Consider the following 22,389-nt stretch of genomic DNA (forward strand, 5'->3'; position numbering starts at 1 on the left):
GCAACATTGTAAAACGTTTGCTAGAAATATAGAAAATGGGGAAATAATACGACAAACTTTCATCTTTCGCCAAGGTATGGCGAAACAAACAACAGGCCAAAGTCCCTTGGGTGCTTTTAACCTTGAAAATACAATGAAACAAAACGAAAAAGTTTTCTAGACCACAAGAAAGTCGTTACCTTTCATTCAATTGAAGATAGATTCACAAATTCTTCATCTTTCTGCGATATATCTTCGGAATTTTCGTCAAAATTTTAGACATAAGCTCTTCTTGAAGAAATGTAATAAATGAAGGAGTTGGGTTCTTCTCCGGAAATGCAACTAGAAATGAGTGATTGACACTTGGTTAATTCAGCCTTCCATTGGTGAAAATCACCCAATAAGATTACGAGATTTGGTTTCGGCGGGAAATTTGCTTTATTTCTTCTTGTACCCTTTGTAATCATGCGATATACTCATTGTCATACAACAAGTACCGGTTTGTACCTTTCTAACCCTCCGCTGGTAGAATTCTAATAGACTCTTTTACGAATTTTAAAACCAAGGCAGAAACTTGCCCCTTTTTTAAGAATACGAGATGCCATGCAGATACGCGACTGGACTTATTCATGAAAGTAACATTCATAATATTGGTTTGATATCTATTTAACTTCATCAAATTGACAAAGTTTATCCTTCGTTTACATGGTAATCTTTTACTCACTTATAATGCAAAATTTCCACACGAAATATGAGTGATTTTGAATGCAAACAATCCGAAGGGTGAGTGTAAAAAGAACAGAGTTGTCCAGGTAAAACTTTTTACTAAAAGTTCACTGTATTTTCGGCATGTATGATGGATAACTTTCGGAACGTATTTCGTTTTGTAATTTGTCTTGCAGCGTTAATTATTTGGGGTTGAGTGGTCTTAGTCACCCTTCTATAACCCGTTTAGCTCCTGCTCTAGGAAGAAGGTCATGATAATTTTATCACATACCCACAGGAACGAATATCGACCAGTTGGAATCCAGGAAAGTAAAAAGCTATAATAACTGGTATGTACCAGTGAAATGAACAAAGGTGAAAACTGCACCTTAGTTTAAAATTCTTTTATTGTAAGTTTGTAACTATGTAAGGCCAATAACTTTATTTTAAACAAAATGCTGGTATACCAATAGAACCCAAGCATTGTTAGTCACTATTTCATTAGCAAAACATACTCTAATCAACTACTGGTTTGGCTGAAAAGAAGGTACATGATTTATAGTTTTATTCATCCAATAGTTATTTGATCATGGTTTAACTTTGTTGACAAAGATTCTGTATTCAACTAAGGATGCCTTTTATGCTTCAAAGTAAAGGCTCAAGTACCAGGAAACATGTGTGCCTTGATGTGCTTGTTGAAATGTTAATTTACAAACATGTAAAGTGGAATGGTCAGAAAGTATGTGGTTATGTGGATATTGATACTCAACTGAGATGGGTGATGATTGACTCCAAATGTAAGATTTATGTAAAATCCACTGAGTTCTATACTACTCAATGAAAAAATCATGTCATAGCTTAATTAAAATATTGTTATAGAATGTTTTAATTTCTAATCTATGGTATACTTGCACTATACTTTGAAAGGTATCATTTCTTATATGTTAAATAATTGCTTAACTGAAGCATGAAAATATTATAGTAGTTATTTCTAATTTCATGAACTATTTTATCATTCAGAGTACAGAATGGACATTTTTTTTACCCATGATATGAATAAAATAGTGGAAGTATAATTATAATTATTAAAAAGCTTTTTGCATAAAACAATGCAGAATATATTTTATTTGGTTTTAATGTCTTACTATAACCTATGTACATGCACTTTATCATCTTTGTGTGAAAAAGACCATATGTTGGAATACTCAGAGCCAGAGGAAGAACATTCTATTGCTACTGATATTAAATACATGTATAAATTATATTTGGGTGAAAAAGCATAAATTTTAATTGCACACATTTACACTGTACACATCTCACAGAAAAAGAAAAAGAATGGTAGAAGTATGAAAAATGCTACTAGGTGTTCACCTTTAAATTATGAATGCTATTGTTATATGTAAGCTTCAATGATTATTTTGCATTTTGGCTATATCATATATATAAATTGTGCTAAAATCATGCTACTGTTTGATGTTGTTTTAGTTTACTAGTGATTTGTATACAATATTGTTATATTTTATGTATAACATATACCCATCATCTTGAGCCTCGAGGGCTGCAATTCATTCATCATAAATTATACATATAAGTAAAACTTTATTTTTATGTCAAAAGAAACAAAGAATCAATAGATGCCTTAAATGTGCAACGTGTACGAATACATTTTATAATATCTAAAACTCCTTCGTGTTTTTTTTTTGGATGCAGGAAGATGCCATAATTGTGGTGAGAAGAAAAAAAAGTAAAAACATGAGAATGAATGACAATGAATGAAATAACATTTCTTCATGAATATTGAAACAAACGAAATAAATAACACATTTCTTCCGCACTTTTTTCAGGAGACGGTAAGCAATTGCAATATTATCCGAAAACGGTCAATTTTGGTAAATCTCAGGAAACATTGGGGAACTACAGGTCTTTTTCCCCATTTTTAAGTCGACAAATAAAGCCGTTATTGCGATAGAACTTCCAGTAACCAGTTATTAAAGAACTCTATGTTCTCTACTACTACAAGTACTGTTAGAGATAGCAAATAGTTATAGTAAGCGTCCGCAGCTTCAAACAATAAAATATTGATTAACCATGCTTTGTCCTAAATGATAATTCCACTGTAAATTCCTAATTCAAAATGAATGGTCATGGTAACGAAAACTTTTACATAAATAATGCAGTTCTGGGATTACAGAACAGAAACATAATACATTGAAAATTAAATTTCTTTCTTCATAATTTTCATTATCTGGTCTTTTTGAAATATTTGCCATGCAATGATTTCCGGATTTCGAAATATTTTTTGCATATATTAGGAAAAATTTGGTCCCAGTGTTTAATAATTAAGCGCGGTGAGAAATTGGCGCCAAAAGTGCTCTTCAATACAATATAAACGGGCCAAGCAAAATTTTGAAGTTTCAGCTCAAAAACACGCTTTTAACTTCGAATAAACCAAAAAAATTTCATTCACGTTGTACCTTAATGTATTTTCAGTTGATATTTTTCATTTTCCGTCGAGTTTCTTGTTTGTTGGCGTTAAAATGGGACACCGTTTGCGATAGCTTATTGTGCAAGCCAAATGGAAGTGGTCACAACTTCGTGCTAAAAACGGAAAAATATGAACTATTTCTTACTTCCAAACCTTCCAAAGCATTCAAGAAAGGAAGAAACAAAGCAACATTGTAAAAAAGTTCGCTAAAAATATTATAAACGGGGAAAAAATACGATAAACTTCATCTTTCGTCAAGGTCTGGCGAAACAAACAACAGGCCAAAGTCCTTTGGGTGCTTCTCACCTTAAAAATACAATAAAACGAAAAAGTTTTCTAGACCACAAGAAAGTCGTTACCTTTCATTCAATTGAAGATAACTTAACCAATTCTTCATCTTTCTGCGATAAATCTTCGGAATTTTTCGTCAAAATTTTAGACATAAGCTCTTCTTGAAGAAATTTAATAAATGAGAAGAAGTTAGGTTCTCCGAAAATGCAACTAGAAATGAGTGATTGACACTTGGTTAATTCAGCCTGCCATTGGTGAAAATCACCCAATAAGATTACCAGATTTGGCTTCGGCGGGAAATTTAGCCTTCCAGTTATTATAGAGTTCACTGTGATACCTAATCCTAGTTGCTTGGCAACGAAGGAAGCTAAAAAAATAGTAAATGGTAAATTTTTTAACATTTTATTCATTCTGGTAGAAAGATGGCTGGAACAGTCATATCTAATCAATTACCACCTAATATTGATATCACCAAAGCTCCTTTGGCCTACGGACAAAGAGCTTTGCCAAAATTGGTACGTAACTAGTGTTTATCTATCAGACAGTGTAAGTCGACTGAATTACGTAAAATGACATTTGATTATATAGAATAGAGAACTGAATGGAACTGATGTTTTGACAAAACATCGAGCTCTGATGTCGTTGTGTGACATTCTTCATGATCCACAAAATATAAGTGAAGCTCTAAATGTCGGTGGGACCGAAATCTTTTGTTTATCTTGTTAAGTCGATCGTTTAAATCACTGTTATGTATATGATGTTTTAGGCATTGTATTGAGCCTGAAGAAGCTTCTAACGAGCGATGATTCAACCATCAGACACAAGACAACTGAAGTTTTGTTCATCATTGCCAGTAACGCATCTGGACGAAATGCATTTCTTGAATATGAAATAATTTTACCTTTATCAAAGCTGGTGAGTGAAATTTTTACAATTGCAGTTTGATTAAAATCATATTTTCAGTTTTGTTCTCTTCAAGACCCAATTTGGAAGTTTGCAAAATACACAAAGGATAAACATGCACACATACAGACCATCAAGCTTTAGAAAGGAAAAAACCTTTGTGCTATGCAAACTTTTGTCGTGAATGGTGTTTGACAATGATTGTGTGAATTTTGGTTTTTAACAGTTTAATGATACAATTTATGAATCAAGAAAGAATTCACATTTGGCTATTGAGATGCTTTCACACCATATAAGTGGACAGCAAGGGATTGTTGAAGCTGGTCTCATTCCTGTTTTAGTTGCATTATTGTTTGAAGAGACTGATGATATAAAGGTATTCATTAAGATAATGTGTTTTGGTGTAGGTACTGATGAATAAACAACAGAGAACTCTTTGCACTACCTAAAATATAAACTAAGATAACATGTGTCAGTGTAGGTAGTGATGAATGAACAACAGAGAACAAGAATAGTCTTTACACTACCTAAAATATACACTAAGATAACGTGTGTCAGTGTAGGTAGTGATGAATGAACAACAGAGAAAAACAAGAATAGTCTTTACACTACCTAAAATATAAACTAAGATAACGTGTGTCAGTGTAGGTAGTGATGAATGAACAACAGAGAACAAGAATACCTAAACAAATTTAAGATAGTGTGAAAATAGTCTTTAAGATAATTTTAATCAGTTTATAGAAAATTAAATAATTTTATTTCTTTCTTTCATAGGGGATCATTTTGGACACACTTCATTACTGCATGAGGGTGAATACAAGCGATGCATTAAATAACAATGGAATGAATGTTTTTGTGAGACTGCTTTCTCATTCATCACCTGTGATACGCGGTAAAGCTGCCAGAGATATTATGGATTTAAGGTAACGTTTTTCACAATTATCATTGTGCCATCAAATAATTAGGAAAAATAAGTAATTTTAGTAAAACACAAGACATTTGACACTGTGTATAAAGTAAATATTTCTTCTAAACGTATCAACAAGACTAGTGTTAAATCTCATCATCAGTAAAAATGTACTTTTTGGCAGTCGTAATTTTCAATACATTTTCTCTTCAGTTTTCCATTGGATGGGAAAAACAAAGCAGTAGAAGTTGGTGCAATTAAATCATTGGTTCCTTTACTTCATGACAGTGATGCAGATGTGAGGGCAAAAACAGCTGGTGCCATTATGGTGTAAGCTAAACAGTTCAATGTGTTTACAATTTACTACTAGTCACACGAAAATGAACTGCTTTTGCTTGCTGACATTCATTATCATGGTTTATTTAAGAATAACTATCATGAAAAATTCATGGACCAGTCAACCCCCCTGGCGGGGATTAATACTGGCCGGTATACAAATGTTTGTTTGTTTGTTGTTTGTATTTAAGAATAACTATCACAACACCTGGAAAATATTCTGCCATTGAAGAAGACATTTTACCCAGTCTTGTTCTATTGCTTTCTGATAATTCTAGTGAAGTGAGGTTAAATGTGTTGAAGGTAAGATAAAGTAACTGTCAATTATAAATAACTTAAATTATAAGGAAAATTATGCATATCTTTCCCCAAAGTAAACAAGAGGCTAAAAGGTAATCTCTAAGGTGACAAATCTAGCCTACTGAAGAAAGTCATTCCTTAATGACAGGTCTGTCATTCTGAGTTCATGCTCATTCATTTCACAGGCATTAACAACATTGGCTGAAGCTCCTAAAGGACGCGAAATTTTAGTAGAAAATGTTGAAAAGGTAACACAGTAAAGGAGAGTTAAACATGCTTGGCTTTTTCTAGAAAACATGGCTTTGCTCCAGTGTGCGAATTAACGGTGTGCAATGTGCAATTTGCACATCGTTTTCTGAAACAATTGCACATCACAAACGATGTGCAAAATCAGTTTTAACCAACATGAATCATATGAACATTAATATAGCAATTACATGTAATATCGATTTGAATGCCTCTAAAGAAACACTTTTGTCAAAAAAATTGCACATCGTTTTTTCTGAACTAATTCGCACACTGCAAGTCTAATTGTACAACACAAGCCAAATGCTCTGAACCACTAAAACAACAAAATCATAATGCCAGTTGGTCAACAAGTTCACTCATATTGTTAGTTTCAACAAACTATATTCAATTTGTTTTTATACTGAGCAATTATTTGTTTAAAAATGCATTGATACTCATCTTAATTGTTCAATAACCTGCTAAAGAATTTGAAAATTTGATTTTAGGTTACAAAGCTCATCAATGATTATGATAGTCCTGCAGTAAGGAAAGCTGCTCAGATTGCTGTTAAAGTCATAACATGGAAACCATGACAACTTCTATGTAACTTAAGACTGATAATAATTCATGGGAAACATTGTATACATTGTAAATATAATGTAGACATATTTTGTAAAAATAGGGATTATTTCATTATACTACAAACATTTTCTCTTATATTTCAGTGTTTCAACTAATCATCATCAGAATCAAATTCTGCATTTTCATCTTTCACCCATTTGCCTTTGACATCTAATATCCAACCAGAAATTTTCATTTCAAAATATCTTTTCTTTTCTTCCTCACTTATCCTTGAATGCCCCTTATAAACTGAATGATTTGATTGATTACTTGTTGTTTGTTGTGAAAAATTCCCTGCTACATTTTCACATGATGTTTTCAACGAATGTTCAGATTTTAACTTATCATTTAACTTTAGAGAATCTACACCATTTGGCTTGCAAGGTCTTGTATCAAGTTTAAAATGTTCTTGTGAGAGTTTATGTTCAATCCTTGATTGGAAAAATGGTTTGTTTTTCATTTCTTTGTTTGTTTTTAAGTTGGCTGGCAAAACTTGTGAGCTATTTCTGATTACAGATTGCTTCCTTTGGCTGTTTGCTTGTTTTGACAAACTTTCCGTTATTTGTTTTGTTTCAATAAGCAGTGGAGCTTCTTCATGACATTCCATCAAATCTTTGAAGGTTTTAGTTGGTGATGGTGTGCTGACAAAATTTATCTTTTTCAAATATAGTTCATGTTGCTGTTTTTGATGAACATCCTTCAACCTGTGATCTCTTTCAATTTTAATTGAAGTGTCTATAGTTGAGAAGAAATTTCAGTACATTCATCGACTGCTCTAATATGTATGAGTTTAGACATACACTAACAATACAAAAACACATGACCAACTTCACAACTTTTATGAAGAACAAGACAGTATTACATTACTTTTTAAATGTTTCCTGCTCTGTCTGTGTAAACATAACATTGGCATTGTGTCCAAAACTGGACAGTGCGGGCAAACGAGACAGACATATCTAGAAAACAAATACAAAATGAAAAAAATAAAGACAAATTATTTCTTGAAAATTAAAAAATACTGTCTGTCTACTTTCCACTCCTTGTTTTATTTACTTCATCTGCAGGAATGTCTTCAGCAAACAACTCTGCAACTCGCTGTTTCTAAAACATACGAAACTTGGTAATTCGGTGAAATCTCTATTCAAAGATTCTCATTTTAGACTGTCAAACATTTAAATATACTTACTTTCTGTAAACGCAAAGCACAGTGGTCATCTCCAGCTCTCTTAAAGGACATTTTGTTGAGTAATTGATAGAAGAAATTCTGGCAATACGCTCATTTCATAAGATGATATTTTAAGTCGCAAGTTAAATATATTTTTATTTCAATGATAAATGTAAGAAATTGTTTACTTGATGGAAAAAATTGAAATGTCCTTAGGAAACGTCCATCTATTAAAAGGAGGCAAGTTTGGAAACGACAGCTTCCGAAGATTGTTTTCCGACTGCCGAAGTTTATCTTCAGTTGCTTTCATTGTTGCTTGGCAAAACAAAACCTGTAAATATCATGAAATGAAAGCATTTGTGAATTGGTTGATTATATTGTAATAATGGGCACAAAACGCACCTTGTTATGTAAAAAGAATGGTGCAAAGCATCGAGAGTGCTGGAAATTGACCATTAAAATGACTAATTTTGAAATCATTTGTGAGATGCTTCAGTAGAACCAGTTATCTTTGCACGAAGAACTTGCTGATAGAGCTTTAAAAGAAAATGGTTGAAGACGAAAAAGGTCAAGTTGATATAGACATGATTCTTGATGGCTTAAAGTTAAAAATGGATTCAATGGAGTTGGAAAAAGTGGTAAAAATTGTAGGAAACCAGATTAAATTGTCACAAATAAGGTAAAAAAATTCAAGCTTAGTTAATACGGATTAGCTTTCTTCTTTTGATGCTTTATAATTTGTATGATTCTAGATTTGATGAAGAATGGAAGTTACTGTTGCAGGAAGAGCAGATTTTACAACATGAAAATCCATCGCCATCAATCAAAAATTTATTTGAATATATTCATGAAAAAATCATTCCATGCAAACACAGCTGCAATCCAGAATTCATCAATTTAAATGAATTTCTCAGTAATGTGGTGAGTATTCTATTATAAACAATTGTTTGTATTTAATAATGCACTCGTTTGCATTTATACTTAAAATTTATCTAATTTTTATGTCATTAAGGTGCAAACATTCAAAAGAAATGTTGGACAAGAAGAAGTGATATTTGATGAACTTGTTTTATTCTTTTCAAATCAAGGTGTGGTTTTGCCAACTCCAGAAACAGAGATTGTCAGTGATATTCATCAGTCTACTGTCTCCTTAAACCTTGTGCAAAATGAAAATGAGGAAACCTGCCATGAGTTATGGGATAAAATAAGAAAAATTGTATGTCAAGGTCTTCTATCAACTCTTGATAACATGGTACCATTCATGCAAATATTACCAGAACAATTGGAAATAAACATTACCAAGGTATGTAATGAAACATTATTTCCTTTAGTTTGAAGAACCCCAAAGCAAATCATGAAAGGAATTTGTTAAAATGATTGCTTTCAGAAAATTACTATTCTTGAGAAACTCAGCTTGCTGTACACAGCCAAAGATTTGAGAAAGAAATATCTTCAAATGAGAAAATATCAACTTGAAAGGATTATTTCAAAAGCCAACATTTTGGGTGAAAATGGTGATATTGAAGGAAGCAACAACATGGAAGACCACATTGGATGTTTAGATCTTGCCAATCATGCTTTGAATGTGGTGTTTCAAGAGGATTTTTCTATATTTACTTCTCAAATATTTTTTGAAAATGCTCAAATGCAACATGATGAGGTGGACTTTGTTAAATTCAATATCAAAATCATTCAATTTTGATTTCTAACAATTATATTCATTGTATCTTTATAGATTTACACTGTTTACTTGCAAGACTTCTATAAAAAGCTTAGTGAAATTGTAGAAACTCAATGTGCTTTGGGAAAAGAATTGAAGAATGATTTCACTTTATCCAACAACCTTGTTATTATGCTGAGGCAGTGTTTACTGTCTGCATCGTTAGTTGATGCTAATGCTAAGAAATTTTTACTGAGCTTAAAGAAATCTGAAGGTATTGATGTTCTCAACTGGTACAGGCCATTTTAAACCTACTTTCACTGCCTTCGAATCAGAAAAAATACATTCCTCCAGAATATTTTAATCTGCCAACCTCTTCTGTCTTTAGTTTTGCAAGAACTCTCCATCAGACATTGTACAAGATGAACCAGAAGATTTTAATGGAGAGCATCACATTTGGCCATGGCAAGAAGTGTTTAAATCAACAGCTAGTAAGCTGTCACTAGCTATCTCAGAGATCATTCTGTCAGTTACAAAAAGTGCATTGGCTGAAGAAATGGAAGTGTATAAAAAAAGAGACCATGAATATCAAATGTTACATGTTCCAGGTAATAAAGAAATGAAAATAAACATAATTATATTTATAAATATTATAAAGGAAACCATTCTATTTTTATATTTGTATTAATCAAATAATCAATTCATTTTTTATTTGTTTTAGAAATTCTTGTTCGTAATCTTTCAGACTTTCCTAAAGTTGTTTCTCTGGTAAAGTTCATTTATTGATATGTAAATATTTTCGATCACTTTGATCATTGTTAACATTTTCTTATCTGAAATTTTTTTATTTTGATTGATTGATGTGTAATACATTGTGTGTATGTCTTTCAGAGTTGTGCATTAATTTTGACAAAAATAGATGAGCTTTCAACCTTTCTCTTGCTGAAATCTCACTGGGAATTTAAAAGTGTTAGAAATGCATTCTGGGAAGCGATCAAAACTAGTCTTTTGTTGTACAAATCAAGATTGTCACAGGTTTCAAACATTTTTATATGATCAATGGATTTACTACTATCACCTGTGCAATAAATGCTTTATAATTTTTGTATCTTTTGCTGGTTTTTCTTTTATTTTTACAATATTATAATGATTATTTTTACTTTCTTTATATTTTATGAATTTGTTTTTGTTGTAGATGAGCTGTGATGTTCCAAGGTCATCTTTGGTGAAAAATCTCTATGCTGTTTTTAATTCTGCTGCTCTTATTAAAATGACTTTGCAACAGTTTGAAGAAAATAATGAAAGTGTATTGTGGTATGTTTTAGCTAATGACTGAATCTATGAAACATGATCTTTGTATTTTTTGAAAAGATATAATTCAGACTGGTGCACATATTCCTTATAAGTATAGCTCATTAACTTCGTGTTTCTTGGGTAAATTAGGTACACAGTGGGATCTTGCAGTATACATATTATTCTTTATATCCTTTAGTTCATTGATGTCCGTTTACAACGATCTTATTGTTTCTCTGAATGGAAAAATCTTAAATTATCATCGTTTGACGCTTTCAACTGTTGTTCTACATGATGTTCACAGTCATCATTGGACGAACGAGAAAGAATTTTTTGAGGTGGTAGCTCTATGACGTAATTTCTACTTCTGTTTGTCTACGTTAGTGCTAGTCCATTATACGTAACCTGGAGCGATGTTAATTTTCTTACATTTCAGGAGGGGAGCGATGTTAATTTTCTTACATTTCAGGAGGGGAAGTTATGTAAATTTTCTTACATTTTAGGGTGAGCGATGTTCATTCTCGGTACAAATGTGGCATTACTACATGCAAGGTTTAAATCATGATTTATGGCAGATGTGTTCACCCAAGAAATGTCAAGAAATTTTCATATCTATCGTTCACTATTCCCTCACCTGTTTTGTAAGGCGTTATTCCAAGGAATCTCCTTCTTATAGAAGGGCTAAACTTTTTAGGTAGCTATATTGAAGATTCTTTGTGAGTGATAACAATATAGACAAGATGACCACATTGTCCATAACTGATTTTATTTTTGCTATTTATTTTCAGATCTGACATCACGGCGATCTTATTTAGTGTTTCGTCGTGGATGATATTTCCAACATTAACTTCCCTCACGTCAATATTAAACCCAAAATCGACGGAAAGTTTGATAATAGATATACATAACTCATGTTCTTCATTACTGGCAATCATGACGATCCATATGTGTCCTCTGCAAACCCTATGTTTGTATGCTTCCAGCGGCGAAGACGAGTTGATTAGAAAAGGAAAGAGTACTGTTACATCTTGGTTGACTTGGCTTCAACCTCAACTATATGGTGAACATACTAAAAGGTGATGTTTGGATGATGAAGGGCTGTTGTAGGTTATCGAGGGTTATTGTGGGTCATAGATTAAATCTCTGATTAGGACTTTGGAAATGCCGAGTAACTTATGACTCTTTAAGCAATTTCTTTGCTGAGTATATCATCGTGGTGATAAGAGATTTGAAGGAAAGTAAATATTGGACTTAAATGTTGGGCCATGGTACCATAAGTTCGTAGACAATATAAAAATTAAGCAAGGATATCTTTTGGTTTTTGAACTCAAAATGAAATAAACAAAATACTTTTTAAACTTTAACGTTATTTAAAATTTTGAACAGTGGCAATGACAATTGTTCATATGTTCTTTATATGTTTTACAGAATAGTACATCTCACCGATGTTCAAGCAATTAATTTATCTTTCAAATTAATGATAAACCAGCCATCACCAGTTTGGTCTCTTGTTCTACAGGTATGAATACTGTGGGTAAAGAATACAAACATATTGACCTTTATTATGACACATTTTTTGTGAAATTTTTAGACTGTCCTGTTACGGGACAGCTACTTGCCTGTTGCTATAGTGACCAATCTTGGTGAGTGAAGTCAACTTTATCACTTGTGTGTCGATGTTGTGACAATGATGTTTGACGATAATTTTTTTCTTTACTTCTTCTAGATAACGATTTATTATATGACGTCTGTAGTTGCTCGTCAAAGAAATCTTATGTCCAGTTCAACTCACAAAATGAGAGTTTAAAGATGAGTGAATCGTGTTTCACTATTATTACATCATTTTATTACGTCATATTAAAGTGTGCTAACAACTGGAAATCTTACGTAAACTTTGTAATTGCTTTGATGAACAGGTGAGTGTATAATCATTTTTGTTTTGATTTTTTTGTTAAATAATTCTTATGAGAAGCAGCTATGAGCTGTTGCATCTATCCACTGTAGAAGTTGGTAAATTTCATTCTTTAATTTAGGGAGAATGCTTGGAAAACGTTTTCAACGATCAAATACTTACGACTAACACAAGAAGACCAGGTTTTCACACTCAAATTAATATTATACGCACGAAATATTTGTAATCATTAATTTTTATTTGATTTTCAGATTCCTTTATGGCTTGATTGCCTATATTCAACATTAAAGCCTTTTCTTAACAGGTGGAGAAAGTAATGTGGCTATACAATGTCTAGGAAAGTAGTAAAAGTTACGAATGCAGGAATTATGATTTTTGTTAGATGGAAAAAAAGAATGGTTTTTGTTCTCACAAGTTTCTACGAAACTCAAAGTAAATCATTCAATTTTACATTAACGAAGACGTTACCTTGTGGATGTAAAGTAGAACGACATGAACATAAATTCAAAAATAAAGGTAGGTTGTAGCCTTTTCTATTGAACCTTTCTCATTGTTTTGGAAATAAGTAGACGGTTTTCTTTGTTCTGAAATAGTTGATTAAACATTTTATTTAATGAATCATTAAACTTTTTTGATTTTTCAAAGGTGAAATGAAAATATCGGAGGCATTTGAAGTAATTTTGAATGACTTAGTATGTACGATTCCTTTGATGCCGAAAGTTGTTTTAAAGCTTTTCAATAGAATTGAAGGTAAACGTTGTTGTAATTGAAGTTATTTGAAAAACAGTTACATATTGTGTAAAGAAGATTATGTGTTCCAGAGGATTTTCAAAACGTTAAACCATGAATGAAAATTATGAATTTAATTACAATTATATTTTGGAAATTTGTTCTATATACATAAGCGTCGACAAAATATTTTATGGTTGCATTGTTTTATTATTTTATTACTTTTTGAATTATTTTGCGTTTAGCTGAACTACGTCAAGTGAAACCTGACACTGAACTGAAACCTTGTGCTGGAATAATGGTATGAGCAATTGCATTATGATTTCTAATTTCTTTTTTCCTGAATACGTCAATAAGGTGGTCGACACATTGCAAAATTATCTTACTGGTTTGATAATCTTAAAGTTGTATAAAAATGTATAAATCATCTTTGCTCTATTTAGACAGTTTCAGTTGGTTTTTAACAAAGCAATTATTTAGTGTGACAGACTTTTAAGCCTGACATTGATAGAATCATGTAATATTCTATTTACAGTTCAGCAAAAAACTTAGAAAAAGTATTTAGACTGTTTATAAATGTAAAAGTTTTATGAGGATTTTTCTTTACAGATAATAGGTAGCTTGCTTTATCGATATCTCTGTGAGTGTGCCGAAGACAGTCTTAGTAAAATTTCACCTTCTTTACATGATGTTATCGTCAACGATTACAAAACGTTAAATAACTTGTTATATTGCGTGTTGGTGGGAGAAAGGTCGCAGAGTTTTGAAGAATCTCGACGATGGCGTGTTATCGAAATATTGTTGAAAGAGAAAAAAGATTGGATTGATGAGAAGATAAAGGAACTTGTTGAAATCATGAGTGAAGTGTAAGTAACAGGAGTAACTTTTTTTTATGAAAATGTACATAATGTTATTATTCGTATATATTTAATGTGTTACCTTTCTCATAAGATACAAAAATGTAACTATAATTTAACTTTTTTCATGTTAATATTGTAGAGAAAACGAAGAATGTGAACATGTTTCAAATGACGATAATTTCGAAGAACTTTGGTTTTTCATGAAATCAAACGAATTTTTACTCGATAACGCTGGTAATTTTATTCGACATGATGCCATTACATTTGTATAACATAAACATTGGAGATTATAAAACATGTTTTTGTTTTAAGGCAAAAATGCTCTACAAAAAATTTACAAGTTCTTCGTTCTGGAAAAGGTAAAGTGAACCTTTCACAGCAGAGATGTTGTGATTATCAATTGTAAGTACAATCTTATTAGATGGTTAATTTACTGCCAGCTTTGTTTGTCTTTTCTTGCTCTTCATAGGAATGGATTTTACGTCATATTCCTATTACGTCACATCTGGGTCCTCTCTTACAACCTTCAGCTTCTCAAAACCATGTGAACATAGTGAATTTAACCCGTACATTGCTTTTAACAGTCTTGGGGGGTACTCGTTCAATCATGATGCCATTGAAAGCTTTCCATTTGACTGTGAGAAAATGTTAAAGAGTAATATTGGTGTTTCGTTCAGTTCTTGGAAAACATTTTTGTACAATAGATATGATTTTCAACATGAAAGCGATCTTGAGCCAAGAGAGAAAGAGCTAGTTGCTAAAATCAAGATGTTTTATGAGCCTGGTTAGATATGATGATTAAGTAGTGAATAGACGATGACGTTAAAAATAAATAAATAAATAGTACGACAAATTTAGAAAAATATTTCAACAGGTAACAGAAAAAATGTTTTAAATACTTCTTTGTCTATTTCAAAATTGTGTTTATTTCGATAAAATAAAAATAACAATCTATACATGGCACAATTAAGACATTCGAAATATTTGGTTGGATTCTTTGTAAAGTCCTGTTGGGGGCAGAGAATAAAGGTTTTTGATTTCTTTATCCTACGTCAAAGAAAGAAATTTGTTGAAAGAATTTTTGTACAAATTAAGAGCCGGGGGCTGTTCTACATATTACGTAATTTATATTAAATTAAAACTTAGATTGTCAAAAACCTGCAAAAAAAAGTGAGTAGTCTGTACGTTATAAAAGGGATAAATGAAAGCATGTTAAAAATTGTGCAAAGGCGTAATTTTCCTCAGATATTACACTAAAATATGTAAACTACGAGGTCAGTGATAGCGATTGTGTGTATAAAATGAAAGTCATTATTTAAAGGAAGTGTTGAACTGGAACAGTTAGACGGCAGGCGCTGTGGCTTCTTAAATATAGAAAAACAACTTGATGCACTTATAAATAAATGGCGTTCAAGGTATGTGAAGTTAGGATGCTTCTTTCAGTTGTTTATTTCGACTTGACGAGTGTTTTATTTTTGTAATTTTATATGACTTACTGATAACATCTATTTTTGAATTATTTTTATTATTTTTAAGGTCAAAGTGTTATACGATTTCGAAGGAGAAGCGGCGAATGGCGAACTCACTATCAGCGAAAACGAAATTCTGACCGTTACGGACCAGGTATGCAGCTAGAATTGGTTCTTCAAAATTTAAGTGATGTAAATCTATACGAAAACAGTGATGACATGATTTTTCTTTGCTAGAATGTCGGTGATGGATGGTGGGAAGGAGTTAACGCGTCTGGAAAAAAAGGATTGTTTCCTGAATCATACGTTGAGGTATATTACGGCTAGCATATCGCTGTTTCTTACCATAAATTCTCAAATTTAAGAACTATACATGACGAGATAACTTTCATGACAAAAGGGTCAAGAAGCTAAATACCTAAAACGCTTGTTGATATTTAATAGTCCTCGGAAGTCTTAGGTAAAATTAAATGACAAAACTTTTCTGTTAATTGTACCCAGTTGGAAAATTGTATGGAAATTTTCTTGAAGCCTATATTAAATTATTTTTATATAAAATATGAAGACTATAAGGTGCTTGAAATATGTATATGAGTATCTAATAAAAATTCACTTTGATGTGTGACACAGCTTAATTTGCCACATTTAAATAAATTCCATCCATAATTGCAGGCTAAATTTAACTCAAACTCTTGCTTTGGTGTAAAATATTAATTTCTATGTAGTTGTATAGACAAGTCAGTCTTTCCTATGACAAGCTTGAAAATAGAAGACCTAATTAGTTAAAATGATTGTGAAGTATAGTGATTAGTGAATATAAGCATTGACTGTGTTGTGTCAGTTGTAAGAGGTTTAAGAAAACTTGATATAAATGTTTATCTTCTTTGAGATGACATTTCAAATGTTTCTAATGCAATGGAAAATGAAAAAAATTATCATTTGTACTTATGATGAATTGGATAAAATACAATATTACATGCATTTATATCTTTATGCAATATTTTTGACATTTCAATGCAAATTGATCAAATATTACATATAAGAGCATACCCCTTATGTTGTTGAACTGTAGAAATAGGCTCAGAAAATAGCTATGACTTTATTTTTTTGAAATTTATCTTGAAAGCCTAACACTAACTTTTAACAAGCCTTCATGTTTGTTGTCATATTATTTTTCATTTACATTTTTATGTCATTTGTTTGGTCTTGGACCATAGCTATCATGTGACTATAGCCCTTGTGGTCACTTTGTGTTTGTGCACTTAAGTGAAATATCATCATGAAGTCTGTTATTTGCAAATTGTCAATGCCTCTCGCTTGAACCTGTCTAGAATTCAATTTTTTTCAATCTTTTCCTTTGTTATGGTTTATTGTGTTATGCAAACATAAAATTTATTGATCAAGCTCTTTTATATTAATAAATTTTTTTATTGATTTAGACAATAACCAACAATGCTCCATCAGTGGTCCCAAAGGCTCCTCTTCGTTCACAGAGTACAGTATCTGGTGATGATAGTTGGGATGATGAAACAGATGGTGAAAATGAGCCAGCATCTATAGGGTCTAGCAGCACCAGCAATTCTTTAGAAGTCAATGGTGAAGCTAGATTAAGGTCAATGACTTCAGGCAAGACAATGAAGAAAAGCTTCAACAGGTAAATTAAACAAATTGTTGTTAGTTGAAATAATTTGACATTATTTGATTTATTAAAATTCATCCAGATTTTCAGTATTTGTGAAGTCAGGAGGAGAATCCTTTTTACTTGGGACAACAGCAGTTGAAAATAACTCAATAAAAGCCAATGATGTGGCGTTAATTGTGGTGCGATATTTTATTATTTTTATAATTTCGTGTTTTTCTTATCATAAATTACACATTTTGTTCACTAGTAGAATTATTTAAATTTCACTTTTTTTATCTTCTCATCGGTGGTTCAATCTTTTGAAAGTCTGCTTTAAACATTGGTTGTGGAGGTCTTCTCAACGTGAATGTAAAAGCTTCATTAACAATTCCAAATGGAAAACTATTCTCGTAAAATTTGTATTCATGTTGGTGGTTTCTTGTAGATGTAGTATTTTGTGAGTGAAAAGAAAGCCTTCTTTCATCTGAACTGATGGCATTAAGCAAAGGAAAATTAATAAATGCTGTTCGATTCTTATCTTTGTTTGCTTTAACTTTTTCTCCTCTGTTTCCTGCGCTTCTTTTTACAAAAACCTCCTGCTCTGAAGTAAAAATAATGTCAGACCAAATTTCTGCATCTTTTCCTCGTTTGATTTATCTTGTCTTTTCGCCGGAGACATTTTCTGACCCATTTTGCTTATAATAACGTTATCAATAGCATATAAATAATATGTTTAGTTATCCAGTTTAACGTTTGAAAATGGCCTAGAAAACGTTATGATTTCGTCTCTCGCGTAAGCAAATTGACTACGTCAGGATTGTTTACATCATCTGCGGTCATCTAGACCGATCTTTTCAATTGATTAATCCCGTTTTTAACGTGCGCTTTCGGTCGATATGAACATTACAACAAGGCAATGAAGTCGGATTGCAGCTTGAAGTTGATGTAAATGCGTCCATTTTATGTTTATCAAGATCAGACTACATCTTACTTCTTAAATTCTAACAAAAATTAACGACTTAAGAATTTTATCTTAACCGTCATATGTATGATGATTGTATGTATTTTCTTCATCTAAGTACTCTATTGTTCTTTGACCAGGAAACCAGTGAAGGTGTGCGATGGGAGGCAATACAAGATCCATTCACTTGTCTTGTCACTCAACCAGAGAAGAAAAGTAAATTTAAAGGAATGAAGCATTTTATTGCATACAACGTCACTCCATCTGTAAGTCTGCATTCCTACACAGTCTCTCATAAACTGTTTTTAAAGATCCTTCACTTATGGAAAGTTTTTTATGATTTGAATTTTCAACCTTGTGGATCATTTCTAATTGAAGTCGTTTTCAGAAAGTAATGTTTCCTTGTATTTTTCAGAGTACAAATGTTGCTGTAAGTCGTCGATTCAAGCATTTTGATTGGCTCTACGATAGATTGGTGGAGAAATTCACGTGTTTGTCAATTCCTCGAATACCTGAGAAGCAAATTACAGGTCAGAGATTACGAACTATTTTTTACTGCTATGAAAAGTCTTACTTATTGCGTGTCTGGGTTTAGGAAAATATGCCGAGGACTTCGTCGAGAAACGCCGTGAAAGATTGGAAAAATGGTTAAACCGTTTATGTCGTCATCCTCTGATCTCAAACAGCGAAGTTTTCCAGCATTTTCTTTTATGCAAAGACGATGAAAAGGTGATTTTGATTTTTAGGAAACTTCTAAAGGTTAGGGTATTTTTCTCAAAGTAAAATTTCAAAGAAACTTTTGTGTGGTAAAAATTGACATTGGCCATTTAAGAAATAAAAGATGTTTAGTGTGAAAAACATTTTTTATTTCTTTTATAAAATAACAATAATGTGAAACAGACAAACATTTTAATTTTTCCTCTGAGATGTGTTCATGATCGATTTATAAATTCTCTTTGACTGATTGATTGTTTAGATTGATTTGATTGGTTGAGCTCAGATGTGTTTTGCACAGGCTAATGCAAACTCAGCTCTAGACCAATCAGTGCACGCGTTTCATTGTGTTTATTTTATAATGGATATTGTAAACTTTCCACCGGCTGCTATTTGAGAGTTATGAGAGAATTGTGGTGTGATTCTACTTGTTATCTCGCATGCATAGATGATTTCTTTAAAAATTTTCGACTAAACTAGCTATTTATTTTGAAAGCTCTGCGCATTTTTGTCTAGTTGGTCATGCATAATTATGAACTCAAAACAATTGATCAAGTGGTCTGCGCATGCTCAAGTGATATCTCTCATAGCATGTGACTTTGTGATAAAGGTTACTCTGAAATCAGTGCAAGTTCACCCAATTGACCATTAGATACGAGTCGTACTGCTTATTCCCCTTCTATTCTCACAAATAGGGAAGGATGAATTCACTATTCTTTTACATGCATTTTTTGCTTAGCCGGCTCTTAATTGACAAAGAATAAACAATGTTTATCTATTGTTTCTGTGTTTTTTTTCTAGTTATGGAAAGCTGGTAAACGAAAAGCCGAGAACGACAAGTTATGTGGCGCTGCATTCTTTCTTACAGTTCGCTGTCCTAGAACAAATACAAATATAGACGAAGCGTGAGTACAATGACATCATCTGAAGTAAAATACATAGAATTAAGTTGTGATTTAGTTCTTTTGTTGAGAATAGTTAGTTGAGTTAAATTTTCATTTTAGAGATGTGAAAATTGAAGAATTTTCGCTGTTCGTAAAGTCAATGGAACAAAGCGTCCATAGATTTCTTGAAAGATTCGAGTCTCTTTCTGTCAAGTATACAGGAGGTATGACAATGATAGTTATATAGTAGCTGCCGAACTTAAACCCACCAAACTTGAGTCGTCATTTTCCTTTTTATGTAGTTCTATGTACTTAAAGATGCAATTTTTAAAATAGGCCGATGTTTTGTTATTGAATTTCATCACATGCCATTTCATAGAGAAAGAGAAAGTTTCTAATTTTATTCATTGCAGCTTTTTGTGCAACTCAAATCGTGACAAATTTATGTTAACTTATCACATATTTAATCTCTTGTTGCAGTTTTCCAGAGCTCTTTTAAAAAGTTTGGTTCGTCGTTCACAAATCTTAGTTCAGTATTTGAACAACATGGAAGCTCAAGTATGTATTTTAAATTATAAATTTTATCTGATGTTTTGTGAAATCATTTCCTTGTGTTATAATAACACTTTTTTATTTATAAGATCGTCATCCTTTAACTGACGCGATTGCTCACACTGGACGAACATTTGATGAAATTGGAGATTTATATAATGAACAGGTAAACGATAATTTTTTATTTTGAGGTAGTTTTGCAATCTGGGCAGGTTTGTTTTATGAAACTTTGTTATAAATATTATTTTATTAATAACTTTTGCAAGAGATCGCTGCCTCAATGTATACGTTATAAATTTACTTACACACCAAAGAAGTCATTTCTTTAGAAAATCAATTGGTTCTTGATTAAACCAGTGAATTAATTAAACAATGTTTGCATAACAGGAGTGAAAATTGACTGGCTTGTCGCTAGAAGTAATTAATAACATAAATTAAATGTTATTATGTAGCTATGTTGTTAACTTTTGTACTCTTCCTATGTGTTCTACTCAATATTTATATACACTATTTAAAGCGAATCAACCATCAATGAATGTATAATACTTTATAATAATCACTGTACATTGTTTTGAACTACTTTCAAATCTGAGTTGTTCAAGTAAAGCTGATGGTAACACAGCTCTTTCATAAGTTTAACTTACAAACTTACTGAAATATTTTAAATGTCTTCCCATGTAGCCTCAAGTGGATTTTATTCCTTTCATGGAGGATCTTCACGAATATTCAGGAATTTTATCCACGTTTCCAGAATTAATTCATGTTCACAAGGTAAATTAACAAAGGTTTGAAAAAAAATTAATCAATGTCCTTAAAAACAGATAAAATCATTACTCATTATGTAAATTATGGAATTTTTACCTAGTCCACCGTTGAAAAAGTGAAAGATTGTGAAAAAAAACAAAATGAACCGGATAGCGATGGGGTAGTTAGCAAATCTCATAATTTTTTTGACGCTGCAACTTGAACTGTCAATATTTATAACCAAAATATGTGAACTTTATATGTAGGCAATACTAGATGAAGTGTCAAATCGAGCTAATGTCATTACAAACGTTATGTTTTGTAAGTATACCATCAATAAATGCATTGTTTACCTTTTGAATTCATAACTATCTTGTTGTGTATCTTACAGCGGAAATAGATCTGTTTCATCAGCAACGAATTGCTGACTATAAAAATATGATGCAACAATTCTTACGTCAAGAAATTCAGTTCTATCAAGGGGTAGGTTCGCACATACATTTTATCTTTATCTTTTGTTTTAATTTTGTAGTTACTAAATGAAGATGTGGTTTGTTTGATGTGTACTTAGCTGGACTCATGACTACTAGAGTTAACCAATGATATGTATTTTTGTTTTTAGATCGTGAAAAAGTTACAGGACTCATTGCAAATGTACGAAAATGTAGTCTGATGCTCAATACTTCATGTTACACATGTCGCTATTTACTTCAATATTACACAACATGTAGTACTTTGATATATACGCAGTAAAAGTTTAACCTCTTTAGTTATTGTTATTCATAAATCCATCTCTATTCATATTCGTAAATACTTTTTGATACATTTTAATTTTGCCAAAGTACTGGTTTAGGTATTTTCACGTTCATGTAAATAAATTGTAAACTTTGTCAATATAGTGTTTTGATAACATTTATTTTATAGGTCTCTAATGTTTTATGTATTTGTGTAACTTTTACAAACGTGTGATGCCAAATTTGAGTTTGCTTTATTCCTCGATCAATTTATTTAAACATTTTGTGTTTGTAATTCCAAAGAATGTCAAGGCAACTCTTCCATAAATTTTTCAA

At 31.7% G+C, this 22,389-nt stretch overlaps 4 protein-coding genes across 6 annotated transcripts; 3 read left to right on the plus strand and 1 right to left on the minus strand.

Annotated features, from left to right (window-relative positions):
* Positions 1–512: 512 nt before the first annotated feature.
* Positions 513–6,853, plus strand: LOC124453285 (radial spoke head 14 homolog). 2 transcript variants are annotated; one of them, XM_047004065.1, is made up of 11 exons: positions 513–791; positions 2,395–2,534; positions 3,879–3,975; positions 4,049–4,154; positions 4,227–4,375; positions 4,590–4,739; positions 5,138–5,286; positions 5,484–5,600; positions 5,798–5,909; positions 6,092–6,154; positions 6,641–6,853. In XM_047004065.1, the coding sequence occupies exons 3-11, from the start codon at positions 3,883–3,885 to the stop codon at positions 6,725–6,727; spliced, it is 1,026 nt and encodes a 341-aa protein (XP_046860021.1). In that variant the 5' UTR covers positions 513–791; positions 2,395–2,534; positions 3,879–3,882; the 3' UTR covers positions 6,728–6,853. The 2 variants fall into 2 exon arrangements, with proteins under 2 accessions (XP_046860021.1, XP_046860020.1); XM_047004064.1 differs by lacking the exons at positions 513–791; positions 2,395–2,534 and having other exon boundaries at positions 3,844–3,975.
* On the minus strand, positions 6,737–8,131 carry LOC124453286 (sodium channel modifier 1-like). 2 transcript variants are annotated; one of them, XM_047004066.1, is made up of 4 exons: positions 7,942–8,131; positions 7,786–7,856; positions 7,623–7,711; positions 6,737–7,490 (listed from the first exon to the last, which is right to left on the minus strand). In XM_047004066.1, the coding sequence occupies exons 1-4, from the start codon at positions 7,990–7,992 to the stop codon at positions 6,868–6,870; spliced, it is 834 nt and encodes a 277-aa protein (XP_046860022.1). In that variant the 5' UTR covers positions 7,993–8,131; the 3' UTR covers positions 6,737–6,867. The 2 variants fall into 2 exon arrangements, with proteins under 2 accessions (XP_046860022.1, XP_046860023.1); XM_047004067.1 differs by having other exon boundaries at positions 7,809–7,856; positions 7,942–8,102.
* A 106-nt stretch (positions 8,132–8,237) lies between these two features.
* On the plus strand, positions 8,238–15,340 carry LOC124453470 (uncharacterized protein KIAA0825-like). Its single transcript, XM_047004284.1, has 25 exons — positions 8,238–8,599; positions 8,673–8,841; positions 8,933–9,223; positions 9,308–9,580; positions 9,656–9,862; positions 9,969–10,188; positions 10,302–10,348; positions 10,472–10,615; positions 10,776–10,894; positions 11,073–11,211; positions 11,377–11,567; positions 11,662–11,949; positions 12,302–12,392; positions 12,465–12,516; positions 12,600–12,789; positions 12,907–12,967; positions 13,037–13,089; positions 13,168–13,301; positions 13,431–13,535; positions 13,760–13,815; positions 14,124–14,380; positions 14,514–14,608; positions 14,687–14,733; positions 14,844–14,940; positions 14,976–15,340. Exons 1-25 carry the CDS (start codon positions 8,469–8,471, stop codon positions 15,161–15,163), a joined length of 3,645 nt encoding a protein of 1,214 aa, XP_046860240.1. The 5' UTR covers positions 8,238–8,468; the 3' UTR covers positions 15,164–15,340.
* A 184-nt stretch (positions 15,341–15,524) lies between these two features.
* Positions 15,525–22,235, plus strand: LOC124453266 (sorting nexin-18-like). The gene is made up of 17 exons (XM_047004044.1): positions 15,525–15,789; positions 15,911–15,997; positions 16,081–16,155; positions 17,283–17,497; positions 17,565–17,664; positions 18,566–18,691; positions 18,841–18,955; positions 19,021–19,154; positions 19,941–20,044; positions 20,144–20,247; positions 20,504–20,581; positions 20,665–20,741; positions 21,257–21,346; positions 21,441–21,500; positions 21,586–21,640; positions 21,711–21,802; positions 21,942–22,235. The coding sequence occupies exons 1-17, from the start codon at positions 15,778–15,780 to the stop codon at positions 21,990–21,992; spliced, it is 1,575 nt and encodes a 524-aa protein (XP_046860000.1). The 5' UTR covers positions 15,525–15,777; the 3' UTR covers positions 21,993–22,235.
* Positions 22,236–22,389: the final 154 nt, after the last annotated feature.

The sequence above is a fragment of the Xenia sp. Carnegie-2017 genome, unplaced genomic scaffold (genome assembly GCF_021976095.1).
Source record: "Xenia sp. Carnegie-2017 unplaced genomic scaffold, XeniaSp_v1 HiC_scaffold_25, whole genome shotgun sequence".
Lineage (NCBI taxonomy): Eukaryota > Metazoa > Cnidaria > Anthozoa > Malacalcyonacea > Xeniidae > Xenia > Xenia sp. Carnegie-2017.

What these genes read in the sequence shown, in the direction of transcription:
- LOC124453286 (XM_047004066.1), bottom strand. Translation starts at nt 7,992, where the DNA reads ATGTCCTTTAAGAGAGCTGGAGATGACCACTGTGCTTTGCGTTTACAG. An exon ending in GTGCTTTGCGTTTACAGAAA is followed by an intron (nt 7,857 to 7,941) that starts GTAAGTATATTT and finishes CGTATGTTTTAG; the next exon opens with AAACAGCGAGTTGCAGAGTT. An exon ending in GAGCAGGAAACATTTAAAAA is followed by an intron (nt 7,491 to 7,622) that starts GTAATGTAATAC and finishes TCTCAACTATAG; the next exon opens with ACACTTCAATTAAAATTGAA.
- LOC124453470 (XM_047004284.1), top strand. Translation starts at nt 8,469, where the DNA reads ATGGTTGAAGACGAAAAAGGTCAAGTTGATATAGACATGATTCTTGAT. An exon ending in TATGGTGAACATACTAAAAG is followed by an intron (nt 11,950 to 12,301) that starts GTGATGTTTGGA and finishes TATGTTTTACAG; the next exon opens with AATAGTACATCTCACCGATG. An exon ending in AACCTTGTGCTGGAATAATG is followed by an intron (nt 13,816 to 14,123) that starts GTATGAGCAATT and finishes TTTTCTTTACAG; the next exon opens with ATAATAGGTAGCTTGCTTTA.
- LOC124453266 (XM_047004044.1), top strand. An exon ending in TTCTGTCAAGTATACAGGAG is followed by an intron (nt 20,248 to 20,503) that starts GTATGACAATGA and finishes CTCTTGTTGCAG; the next exon opens with TTTTCCAGAGCTCTTTTAAA. An exon ending in ATGAACCGGATAGCGATGGG is followed by an intron (nt 21,501 to 21,585) that starts GTAGTTAGCAAA and finishes CTTTATATGTAG; the next exon opens with GCAATACTAGATGAAGTGTC.
- LOC124453285 (XM_047004065.1), top strand. Translation starts at nt 3,883, where the DNA reads ATGGCTGGAACAGTCATATCTAATCAATTACCACCTAATATTGATATC. An exon ending in AAGTGAAGCTCTAAATGTCG is followed by an intron (nt 4,155 to 4,226) that starts GTGGGACCGAAA and finishes ATGATGTTTTAG; the next exon opens with GCATTGTATTGAGCCTGAAG. An exon ending in ACAGCTGGTGCCATTATGGT is followed by an intron (nt 5,601 to 5,797) that starts GTAAGCTAAACA and finishes TTTGTATTTAAG; the next exon opens with AATAACTATCACAACACCTG.